The 14,207-nt window shown below is 48.0% G+C and overlaps 2 protein-coding genes across 2 annotated transcripts; both read left to right on the top strand.

Annotated features, from left to right (window-relative positions):
• Positions 1 to 1,605: 1,605 nt before the first annotated feature.
• On the top strand, positions 1,606 to 7,105 carry LOC120047379. Its single transcript, XM_038992902.1, has 6 exons — positions 1,606 to 3,159; positions 4,910 to 4,938; positions 5,295 to 5,423; positions 5,557 to 5,623; positions 6,159 to 6,266; positions 6,462 to 7,105. The coding sequence occupies exons 1-6, from the start codon at positions 1,732 to 1,734 to the stop codon at positions 7,077 to 7,079; spliced, it is 2,379 nt and encodes a 792-aa protein (XP_038848830.1). The 5' UTR covers positions 1,606 to 1,731; the 3' UTR covers positions 7,080 to 7,105.
• A 2,153-nt stretch (positions 7,106 to 9,258) lies between these two features.
• Positions 9,259 to 13,098, top strand: LOC120046926 (RDS/peripherin-like protein xRDS35). The gene is made up of 6 exons (XM_038992474.1): positions 9,259 to 9,408; positions 10,484 to 10,726; positions 11,022 to 11,209; positions 12,071 to 12,317; positions 12,496 to 12,657; positions 13,036 to 13,098. Exons 1-6 carry the CDS (start codon positions 9,259 to 9,261, stop codon positions 13,096 to 13,098), a joined length of 1,053 nt encoding a protein of 350 aa, XP_038848402.1.
• Positions 13,099 to 14,207: the final 1,109 nt, after the last annotated feature.

The following is a 14,207-nucleotide window of genomic DNA, read 5'->3' as shown; positions in this document are numbered from 1 at the left end:
TCATGTCTTGTCTGGTGGGGGTTTCAACAGGATATATTTTTTTCTTTTTAAAGCTTTTGTTTAGGCTTTGTTTAGTAAACAAATGTGGTAAATAAGCTGTTTCAGTTTCCACCTTATTTGCTTAAAGATAATGACTAGTCCCTGTTAGGCATGGGTGTGAGTCACACAAACAAACAATTGTTACGGCTAATTTGCATTGAATGGTCATTGATGATGCGTGAGTTTTAAATTGATAGGTCTGACATCAAGATTGTCAAAGTAATTTGGGGGGCCATTTTGTAAACATAATGGTCTGTAGTGCCACACATTGGCAAACAAAATGTTGATTTACATGCCTCTATTTACAGTAGCCTATTGTGATCGTATAGTGTCGGCCTCAACAGCATTACATGTGAATTCACTTCTATTAGGCAGCTGGAGTTGGGGGTACAAGTCTGGGCCCACATTCAACCAGATGGCAGGCTACAAAATGGCCCCTAGGCTGCATGTGTTTCATGTTTGACAAGCCCTACCTTACTCTCAGACTGACTGTAGTGAAACTGGGGTACAAGGCCTACATATAATCCATAATCATCAATGATAATAGGCCTGTAAGTGCGCCGCCAGAGGCCAAGGGTAACCCCAAATTTATATCAATAATCCAGAGCAATGGGCTAAATGAACTGCACTAATGTTCTTGTTCCAGCTGTGTCGGTTCGATCCTGTTCTGCATTCACAAGGACAATTGTCTGTCTCGCGCTTTCAATTGGTTCGATGAAACACCATTACATCAGGATTCGATGCAGTTTGACTGATGTTGGGTCAGGGATGTGGCATATTTCTTCCACTGTCACGCAGCTATTCTAGAGTTGGAGGGTGAGGGAGACAGAGGGATAGCAACAAGATGAGAGGCTGATAAACTGTCCAGAATAACTTAACAGCTGGATACTTCATTGAGATAATTACTTTCCCCTTTCAGCAGAAACAGCGTTGGGTTAGATAATTGGAAACATTTCAGATTTTCTTTTAAACCAGACCCTTTTTGGACATTTAGGCATTAGTGGTGCACATATCTTGAAGGATTTCGTATTCATTTCTCATTCATACAGAACATAAGTAACACTGGTAACCAGCTGACAGAGTGATGGTTGTTCATCTTCTGGAGCTATGATCTCTGAGGCTGACAGACAGGGAGCAGTTAGACCCAAGAGGTCACCATCAGACGGACACAGGGATAGGGACAGGGACCGCAGCCCCAGACAGAGAGCAGAAGCTGATCAACACTATGTTTTACAGGAGAGACATCAGGAGGGCATCGACGACCTCCCTGCAGGGAAGAGACAAATGATGGAGAAGTTTTTCACTCCTGTTCATAGTCCTTCTCCAGGTGGGATGAAACCAGGGAAGCACCGCCATCACAACCCCGATCATCACCACCAGCACTGGGATCAAGAAAGGGAGACACACAGGTTGGATCACTATTGAGTTTCCCTTTTATTAAAGTTTCCTTTTTTAAACAGTAATGAGGAATGCACATTTGATGAAGACTATAATTGAGTGTGGTTATTGAATGAATACATCATTACTACTTAATCTCTCAATATCAGCTACAGCAGGTTACGGGACAATGATAGACGCAGCAGTGAAAGCCACGGTCACCACCATACCCATGGTAACCATCTCCAAGATGACCAGGAGCAACCCCTTAGACGCCACCATCACCATCCTCAGCACCTTCATCACGACGACGAGATGTCGGACCACCACACCACCGTCACCCTCTCCAGAGCATCTTCCTCCTCCCTCTCATCTTCCCCCTCCGACTCTTCCACCGAATGGTTCTCTGAGGCCGGCATTGACGACAAGTTCTCCATGAAGCACGCCAGCCGGCCGCAGCATACCATGTCCTGCTCCAACATTGCGGGAGGACGACAGCTCCGTGAGGACGACAGCGAGCTGCAGGTGTACGCCACCGTCAAACAGGGGCAAATTCACGGAGGAGGCAGTCCTGGGACCCATCCTCGGGCCCAGGTAAGGGGAGGACGCGAGCCCAGCTACTCCGAGCTAAACCGGGGCCACAGCCGCAGTGAAGAGGGGCTGCTGCAGAACACAGGAACTGACAGAGGGAAAGTACGGACACCCCCACACCTGAAGCACGGATCCCTCTACAAGACAGCCAGCCTGGGCCGTAGCCTGGCCTTCAGTGAAGAGGTCTTGGCTGGGCCGAAGAGGGCGGTGTCCTTTATCCAGCTCCCCAGTAAAGGCATCCTGAAAAACAAGGAGGCTCCACGGGACATCCGCAAGGCCAAGTCCATGGAGGTGCTGTCCCCCCGGGTGGCAGGCAAGGCAGCAGGGCCCAAGGGGAAGCAGGATGTGGAGGCTCTGAAGGATGCAGCCAGGCAGAGCATGGTGAAGGGGAAGATACAGTTCTCTGCATTCCTGGATGAGATCACTAAACAGGTCATCAGTCCTGCTCGTCTCAATACTCTGGGGGTCCCTGTCGAGACCGTAGGACCGTGTCCAGCCAAAGCCCCAGCATCCCCCAAATCTCAACCGAAAAGTCAGCCCCAGCTTCCCTCGAAAAAGCAGGGAGATGGGCAGGGGGAAGAGAGGGAGCCGGCTACTAAACCGCAGGCCCTGCCTAGGAAACTGAGGAATGACTCTGACGCACGGTCACGTAAAATATCTCTCCCTTCAAAGTTTGGGTATGAAAGCAAGAACCACACTCCTCGTCTAGGCAGCCCCCCAACCCTCCACTCTGGCCAACCCTACCCGCCCCACCCACCGGCTGGCTATGAAGACCAACCAGCTTCCCTGCCTGACTTCCAGGGTCCTGTCGGTAATAGGCATGGGCGGTATGGCCCGCTTCTTACAGATGGCACTGTCAGCTCCAGCCCTGAGCCCAGCCATCACAAACACCGGAGCTACAAACACCTTGACCAGAGCCACAGGCCCAGCCATAGCCCACCTTCATCTCCACACACCCAGCAGCCCCAGCTACCCCACCACGCCCCGATCCACACACATTCCCCTCCTCCAGTACAAGGGCCAGAGTCGGAGTCTCCCTCCAGCAAGTCGGACTCGTCCCGGAACAGAGAACAAGACACGGCCAGCCCCAACTCCGAGCAGAGCGACCGCCACAGCCAGTCAACCTACCGCTGGTGTCCTACTTCATATAGGGTGAGAAATAACTGATGTCAACTACAGATGTAGGATCTTAATTTGTGCAAGTTTGCTACAGGAGGAAAATAATCCTGCAGTAAATGGAAATGTCTTATGTAGATTATAATTAATGGACATTTTTGTAGGGGTTGATACATTTTTCGTTAGGGCAAATCAAGTCTGAAATTTCAAAGTGAAAATGCCTTTTTAAAACTTAAATACACTACACGTTTGTATTTCCTGCTCTGCAGGAAAATTCTCAGCAACAAAAGATTGATCAAATTAAGATCCTACATCTGTATGCAGATGGAGTCAAAGAGTCGAAATACATACTATAGATAGTAGGTCCTAACTGTGGAGTTAGGTAAATCATGCATTGATGTCGTTGTGATACCCAAGTAGGATTTGTACCAATGTGCTCTAATGTTCTCAAAGTGATTCAAACCACACAGGGAGTGTCAGTTGGTGTTCTAAACCACAAAGTAGCAGTTATATAAGGAGAACTCAAGCGTCATCCTCTGTCTGTGACGCTTGTCCACACTGAACCATATTAAGTAACGAGTAACCTTTATAAGCATTGTGTTGCATTTGGAATAACACGATACCCAACGCGAAAGGGCCAGCTAGCACAGAGAGGGCCAGTTAGCACAGAGAGGACCAGCTAGCACAGAGAGGGCCAGCTAGCACAGAGAGGGCCAGCTAGCACAGAGAGGGCTAGTTAGCACAGAGAGGGCCAGCTAGCACAGAGAGGGCCAGCTAGCACAGAGAGGGGCAGCTAGCACAGAGAGGTTCAGTTAGCACAGAGAGGGCCAGTTAGCACAGAGAGGGCCTGCTAGCACAGAGAGGGCCGGCTAGCACAGAGGGCCAGTTAGCACAGAGAGGGCCAGCTAGCACAGAGAGGGCCCGCTAGCACAGAGAGGGCCCGCTAGCACAGAGGGACCAGCTAGCACAGAGAGGGCCAGCTAGCACAGAGAGGGGCAGCTAGCACAGAGAGGTTCAGTTAGCACAGAGAGGGCCAGCTAGCACAGAGAGGGGCAGCTAGCACAGAGAGGGGCAGCTAGCACAGAGAGGTTCAGTTAGCACAGAGAGGGCCAGCTAGCACAGAGAGGGCCAGCTAGCACAGAGAGGGCCAGCTAGCACAGAGAGGACCAGCTAGCACAGAGAGGGGCAGCTAGCACAGAGAGGGCCAGCTAGCACAGAGAGGGCCAGGTAGCACAGAGAGGTTCAGTTAGCACAGAGAGGGCCAGGTAGCACAGAGAGGGCCAGCTAGCACAGAAAGGGCCAGGTAGCACAGAGAGGGCCAGCTAGCACAAAGAGGGCCAGCTAGCACAGAGAGGGCCAGCTAGCACAGAGAGGGCCAGAGTAACCCTGCTGTGGCTCTGGCTCTATTAACGTCACTGATCCATATCTGACACACAATCCATAGCTTTTCTTGGAGCGTATGAACTCAAGTTCAATAAACAATCCCTTTGGCCCTGTTATGTCCCTATCATTCTCTCTGTCGTTTTCATCTCTGTCCAAAAAACATTAAATTCAGTTTATGAAACTTTATTAGCAAGTGAAGAAACTGCACTGTACATTGTCAAAGCTTATAGTAACAATATCCAAAGTGAATGATGTGTATAGTAATGAGTCAAATAATAATCAAAGAAAAAAAAAAGTTGATAATAACATTACTAATACAACTAATAGAACTGTATTAAAAGTTATTAAATTAGAAAATCATTGAGAGTTATCTTTAATCTTCTCTTTTGCTGTCTCTCCATAGGCCTTGACGGGTGACATTGGCGAACTCCAGTGAGTGTGATTTTTTCCTTCTTCTCCTCCTCTCCTCTCTGTTTATCGATGCACTCTAAAGAGCATGCTTTTGTTTGTGAAATGTCACTGGATATGGATTCCACTAATGGCTTCCAGAGCTCTCTCATCACCTCCATCAGTAAAGATGGATGAAGAACATGGTCAGATAAGCTGTATGAAAAATGTGTGTAACAGTGGTACAACACACAGTGTTCAGTCTGGATTACCTAGGCTATGTGAACTCTCTAGAAGCTGACATGAGCTGCATCTAATGTGCTAAAATGGCCTCCTCAGGAAATGTGACTGCATTTAAAAAATAAACCTCCATTTCCCATGATCCTCCTGTGTGTAAATAGGACACTGCAGGAGGAGAATGCTGAGCTGCAGCAGAACCTGATGCAAACAGTGGTCTGCATCGAGAGCCTGGAGGCGGAGCTAGCCAGGGCCAGGGAGGAGCTTAGCCACATGAAGGAGAAGTTCAAGAGGTCAGGGCTCATGATAATATGGTGACGGCAGTGGAGGCTGGCATTTGAGGAGCTATAGGAGGACGGGCATACAACATAGGCCCAGAATTCATAGCCAGATCCCTGCTTATGATGCTGTCTCTCTCTGCTGCAGGCTCCAGGACACACACACAGGTACCCAGCACACCAACAGCCTTCTGGGGGAGAAACTGCACTCAGCGGTAAGAATCAGGTCAAACATGAAAGATGGAGAGTCAAAAGAGAGCGAGAGAGTGGCCTCCCGAGTGGTGCAGTGGTCTAAGACACTGCATCGCAGTGCTAGCTGTGCCACTAGAGATTCTGGGTTCGAGTCCAGGATCTGTCGCTGCCGACTGCGACCGGGAGACCCGCACAAGGGGAGGGTTTGGCCGGCAGGGATGTCCTTGTTCCATCGCGCACGGGCGCAGTGTGCGCTGACACGGTCGCAAGGTGTACGATGTTTTCTACGACACATTGGTGCGGCTGGGTTAAGTGGGCATTGTTGGGTTGTGTTTCGGAGGACGCATGGCTCTTGACCTTTGCCTCTCCCGAGTCCATGAGAGAGAGAGAGACATAGTTCTGAATATCCTTCTCCTGCTCTGTCACCTCTATGACAAACAGTGTTGTGTTGACTGATGTCCTCTGTTCAGTCGTTGAAGACTGAGAGTACAATTAGTACTACTGTTATACCATCTGTAGTGAACATGTTGAGTCATGTACTCTCCTCTATCCCTGCAGACTGAGAGCCTTAGCTCTGAGAGGAAGTATATGGTGCAGCGTATCGCCCATCTCAGCACAGAGCTGGAGCAGGCCAACGCCACCATCGCCTCTCTGGAGAACATCAATGTGAGCACAGCACCATCTACTGCACAATACCCACACTTTCTTTGTAAAGTTGATAGTGGCCTTAATATAAAACACTGTATCCATAATCTCCTCAACTCGTGTTCAGCTACATGATCATTTCTTGTAACTCCTCTACTGGTTTCTCTGTGTCTGTTGTACTGTATGAACTGAGAGGATGTCTGTGCTGTCCTCCAGGTTCCCTGTCTGATCAAGGAGCTCCTAGAGAAGCACTTTGACTCTGGAGACGCTGTCAAGCAGTTCCTGAAGAACGCCTTGAAAACCGGCCAATCTACGGGCGACATCGAATCACCGGCTCCAAAACTGGAGCAGAAGCCGTCTGATTGGTCAAGCGTAGGACTGAGGGAGTTTGAGGCAGGTCCACAAAATGTCACTGCTTTTATGCCCTGGAAGCAGGAGGAGGGGTTTGGGGTGATAGGTCAGACAGGAAATGAGGATTCTAGCTCGATGAGTCCCCCTTTCTCCGTCGCTGACATCAGTATGGCTATCTATAAGAAACTAGCTGCCAGCCAAGCAGCAAGACAGCCCCGGCCTTCCAACTACCAACCTCACACTGACACCCCTCCCGACCCATACCCTCTGGTGGAGTTGGGTACAGGGGGTGCAGCGGGGGAGGGTTACCTTGTGCCTGCTGTCAAGGGGTGTGTGGCAGAGGCAGGGAGAGCAGCTGAGAGTAAGCACAGTGCTGTTGTTGATGTGTCCTATCTGACGACCCAGAGGGTTTTAGATGACTTCCTGCACCAGCTGACGCACCCAGAGGATGCGAGTGGAGGTGGGGGGAGGGGGCAGAACTGACGAGAGGGGGGCGGAGTGAAAGGAACCTATGAACTTCTGTAATTGTAACCTAATCTCGCATAGGCTAGGATTGTTCAAATTGTGACGGTTTGTTTGTGATGGTTTGTTTGTGATGGTTTCAGGCCTGTAGTTCTGCATTTATTTGACTCACTAAATGTCACTATACATTTCAGTGATAGCATTGTAAATATTACATTCTGTTTCCTTCCCAAATGTCTTGTTGTGCAGTGGTAAAGAAAGTATTAGACTTAAACAATGAATTTGCATACTCACAGAATATAATTATTGATTAAAGTTTACAATGTGGTACAGTTCCTTCTTTCCCTTATGAAGTGATGCAGAATTGAAAGAGTTTTTGGTTCATGTCTAGACAGTGAGTAGAATTTTCTATTTTATAACAATGACTGCTATTTTGTAAGCTCCAGTAAGCCATTGAAGTAACCTTCTTATCTGAAAAACATCAATCCAGCTGCTACCCACTGTGTTTTGGGCTATCATGTCACAGGACCTAGATTTTAATCTTTCTTTTAAGCCTTATCCAGAGATATTAATTACACCAACAATGAAAGTAATTGTCTGAGGATGGTGCTGGACCATTTGACATAAAAAGAAAAGTGGACAGTTTGATGAAAATGCTTTAAATAAAGGTTCAAATCCAGGTCATATGAAATGATTGTCAAAAACACAGGGCCCTACTTATGAATGCTATGCTGTACATCCTAATAAACTCTCTTAGCTAAAACTGTATAAAGTTGCTGTCATCCCCCCAAAATACATTTCATGTTGTAGATCAATAAAAGGACTGATTCTAAAGATGTCTGACAAGATTTCTTGATTTGTCTTTACCGAACATTACCCACTTCCGGTGTTAAGCCATCACTCTCTCTCCTATTCTAACCTATGCTGAACAAAAATATAAACGCAACATACAACAATTTCAAAGAGTTTACTAAATTACAGGTCATTTAAGGAAATTAGTCAATTTAAAGAAATTCATTAGGCCCTAATCTATGGCATTCACATGACTGAGCAGAGGTGCAGCCACACCCAGTGGGGAGCCAGGCCCAGCAAATCAGAATGAGTTTTTCCCTATTATAGACAGAAATACTCCTCAGCACAACATTTGAGAGAAATAAGCCTTTTGTGCATATGGAACATATCAGGGATTTTTTTCCTTCAGCTCATGAAACCCTTTACATGTTGTGTTTATAATTTTGTTCAGTGTCTGTATATCCCTCTCCCCCAGTCCCTCGGCCTGTAAGCTTTATCCATCTCTCCCTATCTACCTGTATAAACTATAGCTCTGCCCCCCCTCCCCCCAGTCCTCTGTCTCAACTCTCTGTGAGTCTACCCGTCATAACCGTCAAATCCAACCTGTAGGCCCAGAACACGTTTGCTGATCAGACACTGGCCTGCTTTCCTATTGGTGCTCCTCTCCTAATAGGATCCCAAGGACTATGATGGGGGATTACCATATCCATACTGTACAATCGACATTGGCCAGTTCGTGTCCTCCACCATGGCCACAGCAGGAATTTAAGGATGCACCTTGACCACTCACAGACCACACCAGAGGGGTTCCATCCAAAACAAACTGGGGTTGTCATCGTCAGTTATTGTGTGAATCGAAGAGTCACTGTCGTGGTGCAACCATAACCTGATGATTTGAAGGATTATAGTTTTGCTGTCCAAAAAAAACGTGGATTATCAAATATCTATTAGATTCATTATTTTCTTGGGCTTCAGTTTTTGTCTCACAACTTCAATTGGATTACTACGGAGATTCCTAATATTTTCCTTTCTACGTGAAAGTTTTGGATTATCGTCCCAACCTGAACCTGTCCTTCAACATCAGACAGGTCTCCCTTCTTATCTCGGCCCACAGGAACAACTTACAGGAGATCAACCTGATAATAACTCACCAACGCACCCTGGAAAGGCCAAGCCATACCTGTCTGTCTAATACAACAACCTTCGCATAACCTACTCCTATGAATCGCAGTAGTCCACCTTATTTTTTTGCCCAGAACTTTCCTTCTTTGAACCTACCAATATTCTTTCCTCATCCTTCACTGCTATCTCTCTCTACTTGATTATCTCAACATCTCCTCCCTCTGTCCTTTTCTCTATCCTCTCGCTTTCTCTCTGTGTGCTGTGTTGTTTGTTGTGAGCACCAGCCATGGTGCTGCTGAAGCTGCAGTTCCCTCTGCAGAGGCGTGTGCGTCTGGCCCAGGGTCTGTGGCTGCTGTCCTGGCTGGCCGTGCTGGCTGGGGCCTTCACCTTCTCCCTGGGAGTGTACCTCAAGACCGAGCTGCTCCGCAGGGCAGAGGTGCTGGCTGGAACTATCACACACACACACACACACCTGTTGTATTTCACATGGCACACACACGTGTCATGCTCACACATGACACACGTGTCATGCTCACACATGACACACGTGTCATGCTCACACACCACACACACAACTGTCTGTGTCACTACTGTTTCTGTGGTCTATCCTGGCTGGTTCCACTGTGTTGTGTCTCTTAGTGTGGCGTCTGTCTGACACACCTTCCCCTATCAAAGCTTCATTCACACTGGGCTGTCATTATGCAGTTGGCTTAAATCCGGACAAGCTTTGTGTGTATGTGTGGGGAAGGGGGGGTGTATTGGTGTGTGGGGGGGAAGGGGGGCATATTGGTGTGTGGCTGTGTGTGTGTGGGGAAGGGGGGTGTATTGGTGTGTAGTTGTGTGTATGTATGTGGCTTGTTCATGACTCATGCTATGTATGGATTGTATGTATGGAGGGGGAGGGAGGGAGAGGGGTTGGTCGAAGCTTCACACTTGTGACATTTTGGAAGCCGTAACCTATCACTCAGATATGTAGGGTGCACCGGTACAGTATATCTCCAATGAACCATTGACTATGGGTGGCTTCAATCTGGGGCCTTTCAAAAAAGGAAACATTGTTTTTCGATGCATCCGCTGGTGACAAACGCCTAGCTTCAACGCTCATTGATTTTCTGGATCTGACAAGTTGTTACATGTTACATGAATGTTACTGAAAAAGAACAACAACATTCCTGAACTCAATAACACCAATACAACAGAAAAAACAGACAAATGATGTAGTTGATTGCACTTTACCTACAGTGTCATCGTACTGAAGTGGACATAGTGGAGCACTAGAAGTAGTTATGTAGGGTGCTGACTACGACTCATATTGCCTTATATGAACGTACATAAATGGAATCATCATCATGGAATGGTACATGGCAGAACATATCTTCTGGTGCTTAGCTCTGTAATGTAACATAGATAGATTGTTTAGATGTAGTTTATTACTGCGTTATAACTAGTATATTGCCTTTGTTATAACTGGTATAGTAAGGTGACCCTAGGTTTGACCTTTGACCCTCCAGGTGATGGATAACACAGAGATCCACGTGGTGCCCAACATCTTGATGCTGGTGGGCTTGGTAACCATGGGGATCAACCTGTTTGCTGGGCGGGTGTGTCAGGACTCCCTGGACTCTGCCCGGTTCCCCCCCTGGAAGCCCTTCCTGCTGCCCTGGTATGGCCTGGCCTGGATGGTGTGTGTCTGGTTGCTGTCTGCTGTGGTGCTCAGCTATGCCCTGCAGGGACACCTCGAGGAGTCACTCAAGGTAAGGGCCTCTGGGATGAAGAAGGATGAGACAGTAAATGCTGAATAACATAATGACAACACTTGGGTCCTATCTCAGTTAGTCTTTCTGTGATTCCTCGCATCCTATCTCCTCGCCTGCGCCACAACCGTATTGGAGGAAAAGGTCAAGGTCCCCACACCCCTCTCCAATTCGTTTTGAGAAGAAGGCAAGAACATAAGAACTGAGGAATCCAGGAAAGATTAACTGAGAACAAGCCTTGGCTCCCATGAGTACTTCCTGGTCTTTTTATGACATCCTCTCTGTCCAATCCCAGGTGGGCCTGAGGAACGGTATCCGGTTCTACCGGGACACGGACGTCCCGGGCCGCTGCTTCCAGAAGGAGACCATCGACAGGCTGCAAATGGAACTGCGTTGCTGCGGCAACACCAACTACAGGGACTGGTTCGAGGTGCAGTGGATCAGCAACAGATACCTGGACTTCACCTCTAAAGAAGTCAAAGAGTGAGAGATGGAGGAGGGAGAGAGGGGGTGGAATGGAGGGGGGAGAGAGTGGGACGGAAGGGGTAGAGACGGGAATGGAGGGGTGGGATGGAAGGAGGTGGAGGGGTGGGATGGAGGGGGATGGAAGGAGGAGAGAGGGGGATGAAGGGGGAGAGAGGGGGATGGAGGGAGAGGGGAATGGAGGGGTCGGATGGAATGGCGAGAGAGGGGGATGGAGGGAGAGAAAGGGGGATGGAGGGGGGAGAGGGATGGAAGGGGGAGGATAAGGAGTGAGGGGGATGGAGGGGGGAGGAGAGGGAGTAAGGGGAGGGGGAGGGGGGACAGAAGGGGTGGAGGAGAGGGAGTGTGATGGAGGGGGGCAGAGGGGGGAGGAGAGGGAGTAAGGGGGAGAGGGGGGGTGGATGGAGGGGACAGAGGGGGGGAAGGGGGAGGAGAGGGAGTAAGGGGGAGGGGGAGAGGGGGGACAGAGGGGGGGAGTGTGCGAGAGGGGGGATGGAGGAGGGAGAGGGGGGCAGAGGGGGGAGGAGGAGAGGGAGTGCGAGAGGGGGGGATGGAGGGGGGACAGAGGGGGATGGAGGGAGAGAAAGGGGGATGGAGGGGGGAGAGAGGGGGATGGAAGGGGGAGAGAGGGGGGAGGAGGAGTGAGAGAGAGATTGGGTGGAGAGGAGAGGTGAAGTTAAGCCCACAAACCATAGTTGTTTGCCTTATCTGAGGTGATGATGACTCACGTGATTTCCATACACCATGTCTCCAAGCTCCATCTCATAAATGTGTCATCCATCAATAAAGCCAGTGTCATTTATGTAAGGTAAAAATGTACAAGGGAAACGCTCAATCAGACTGTTAACCTCTACTCTCCAGTCGTGTGCGTAGCAACGTGGACGGTCGTTACCTGATGGATGGAGTCCCCTTCAGCTGCTGTAACCCCGGCTCCCCTCGGCCCTGCCTCCAGAACCACCTGACTGACAACGCTGCTCACTACAACTATGAGCACCAGAGTGAGGAGCTGAACCTGTACAACCGCGGCTGCAGACAGGCGCTGGTCGACTATTACATGGGCCTCATGAACACCATCGGCCCTGGGATTCTGTCGGTCATCTCCCTGCAGGTATACATATGCACAAACACAGAGAGAATTTTTTTGGGCCTGTAATGTGGTGACAGTAGTTTTCATTGGTGATTTTGTTACCATCAACCTCTACCCCTGTGATAAGGTGGCTTTAGATATACATTTTGTAACCTTGGCTTTGAGTTGAACCTTGACCCCTGTAACGTCATCTCCACAGATATCAGTGTTGGTGAGCCTGCGGTACCTGCACACGTCTCTGGAGGGTGTGGACCCGGAGAACCCCGAAGCTGATAGCGAGGGCTACATCCTGGCGAAGGGGGTTAAGGAGACCCTGATGGATGTCAAGACCACTGTGTTCAAACTGCTGCAGTTCGGACAGGTAGTGAACTACAGTACCCATAACGCTCTGTGAAACATATCAGGGGTGTGTTCAGGGACGTGGAACGCTCTAAATGTTGCAGATAGAAGGAGAATAGAGTGGAAATTACAAACTTTAGAAGCCTTTTTAAAACTCAAATACACTACAAGGTTGCATTTCCTGCAGTGCAGGAAAATTCTCAGCAACAAAAGAGTAATAAAATGAAGATCCTACATCTGTAGCTGTCCTACACAAAACATTTATATCTTAACATTCTGTAAAAATACATCCCCCTGATCAGACCGTCAGTGTTGTATGATGTACTACAGTACCCGCAATGTTTTGGGTGATGCATTTGGTTGTATCTCACTAACGTGTCCCGTCTCTTTATCAATACAGGTGGAAGCAGGTGACGAGGCAGAAGCTGGGGCGGACGGCGAGAAGGCAGCCACGTCCAGCTAGATGAAAGATAATATATAACCATATATGGGTTTGAGAAGGGGAGTGAGGCTGCTTTGTCACGTGACATGGTGGTCTTGCCTGTCACCAGGCTAATGGTGGGCTAGCTAGCGCTCTGTGTTGGGTTTGACACAGGCACTGATCTTTTTGGCTTGATTTATACTGCAACAAGGCATGAGCACTAAAATACATAGGGAATCTTATCATGAATCTTATTTTATCATGCTCCGCACAGACTAGACATGACAAGATCTAACAATCCAGAGGTTTTTTAATTTGACAGAATTTGTAATTATAATCTTTGAGACACAATGTTGTGTCCTGTTGCTCCTGATGGACAATACATCAAGTTGAGGGGGAGGGTGATGTTTCATGTGGTCGAGAACAAACAAAGTCAAACTACTGAAAGGCACCCAAAAACACACACATACATTTTGTAAATATTCAAAAACAATATTCACATACTGGTACATGAGTAAATGAAAAATCACACACACTTTGAAGTAAACTGATGTTCTGATCTTTGATTCGGATCAGACAAAATCTAAATCACACAGGTAACAACTTAATAATACAAACATTCCCCGTGTGAAGAAGGCCTACGGTCAATTGAATGCTGGACTGGCTAGAGTTTGTTAACGCACTGCTAAGTAACATGTGAAGTTGGCATCTGGCATTGAGTATATTAAAGTTAGCTGCTTTTAATGGATTTGCGGAGTTGAGTCCTTTTGTACTACATAAACATTCCACTGAGTTGGGTTATTTCAGTTCACCCAGAGGTATAGGATGATTATGTGTGTAATGACTGAAAGTGACGCCAGTGATACAGTAGGCCTAAGCTACTGTAGGTGTATGACAGTATGGAGAGGAGTGACTGTATAATGTAATCTGGGCTGCTAGGTATACTCAGACAGCTCTCATAACACCTTCATAATCCTATTTAGCTAATCTATATGCTACTGCTACAACAGTTCTCTGCACAGCAACAGGAACACTCGGGATGTATGACTATCAAACATACCACAACAATGGACAGGGTTAGGAGAAAGTTCACGTCAAAGTGTGGTCATGTAGAAAGTTGTAATTACATTTTCCATTGTGTTTTGACAACA

Source organism: Salvelinus namaycush, chromosome 5, assembly GCF_016432855.1.
Source record: "Salvelinus namaycush isolate Seneca chromosome 5, SaNama_1.0, whole genome shotgun sequence".
NCBI classification, from domain to species: Eukaryota; Metazoa; Chordata; class Actinopteri; order Salmoniformes; family Salmonidae; genus Salvelinus; species Salvelinus namaycush.
Note: the sequence above shows the minus strand (reverse complement) of the source record. Positions and strands in the feature narration are given on the sequence as shown.

Excerpts from the sequence above, each read along its gene's own strand:
- LOC120047379 (XM_038992902.1), top strand. The coding sequence starts at position 1,732 with ATGTCGGACCACCACACCACCGTCACCCTCTCCAGAGCATCTTCCTCC. Across the intron at positions 5,624-6,158 it reads GGGAGAAACTGCACTCAGCG|ACTGAGAGCCTTAGCTCTGA; the intron begins GTAAGAATCAGG and ends CTATCCCTGCAG. Across the intron at positions 6,267-6,461 it reads CCTCTCTGGAGAACATCAAT|GTTCCCTGTCTGATCAAGGA; the intron begins GTGAGCACAGCA and ends GCTGTCCTCCAG.
- LOC120046926 (XM_038992474.1), top strand. The coding sequence starts at position 9,259 with ATGGTGCTGCTGAAGCTGCAGTTCCCTCTGCAGAGGCGTGTGCGTCTG. Across the intron at positions 11,210-12,070 it reads ACCTCTAAAGAAGTCAAAGA|TCGTGTGCGTAGCAACGTGG; the intron begins GTGAGAGATGGA and ends TCTACTCTCCAG. Across the intron at positions 12,318-12,495 it reads TGTCGGTCATCTCCCTGCAG|ATATCAGTGTTGGTGAGCCT; the intron begins GTATACATATGC and ends TCATCTCCACAG.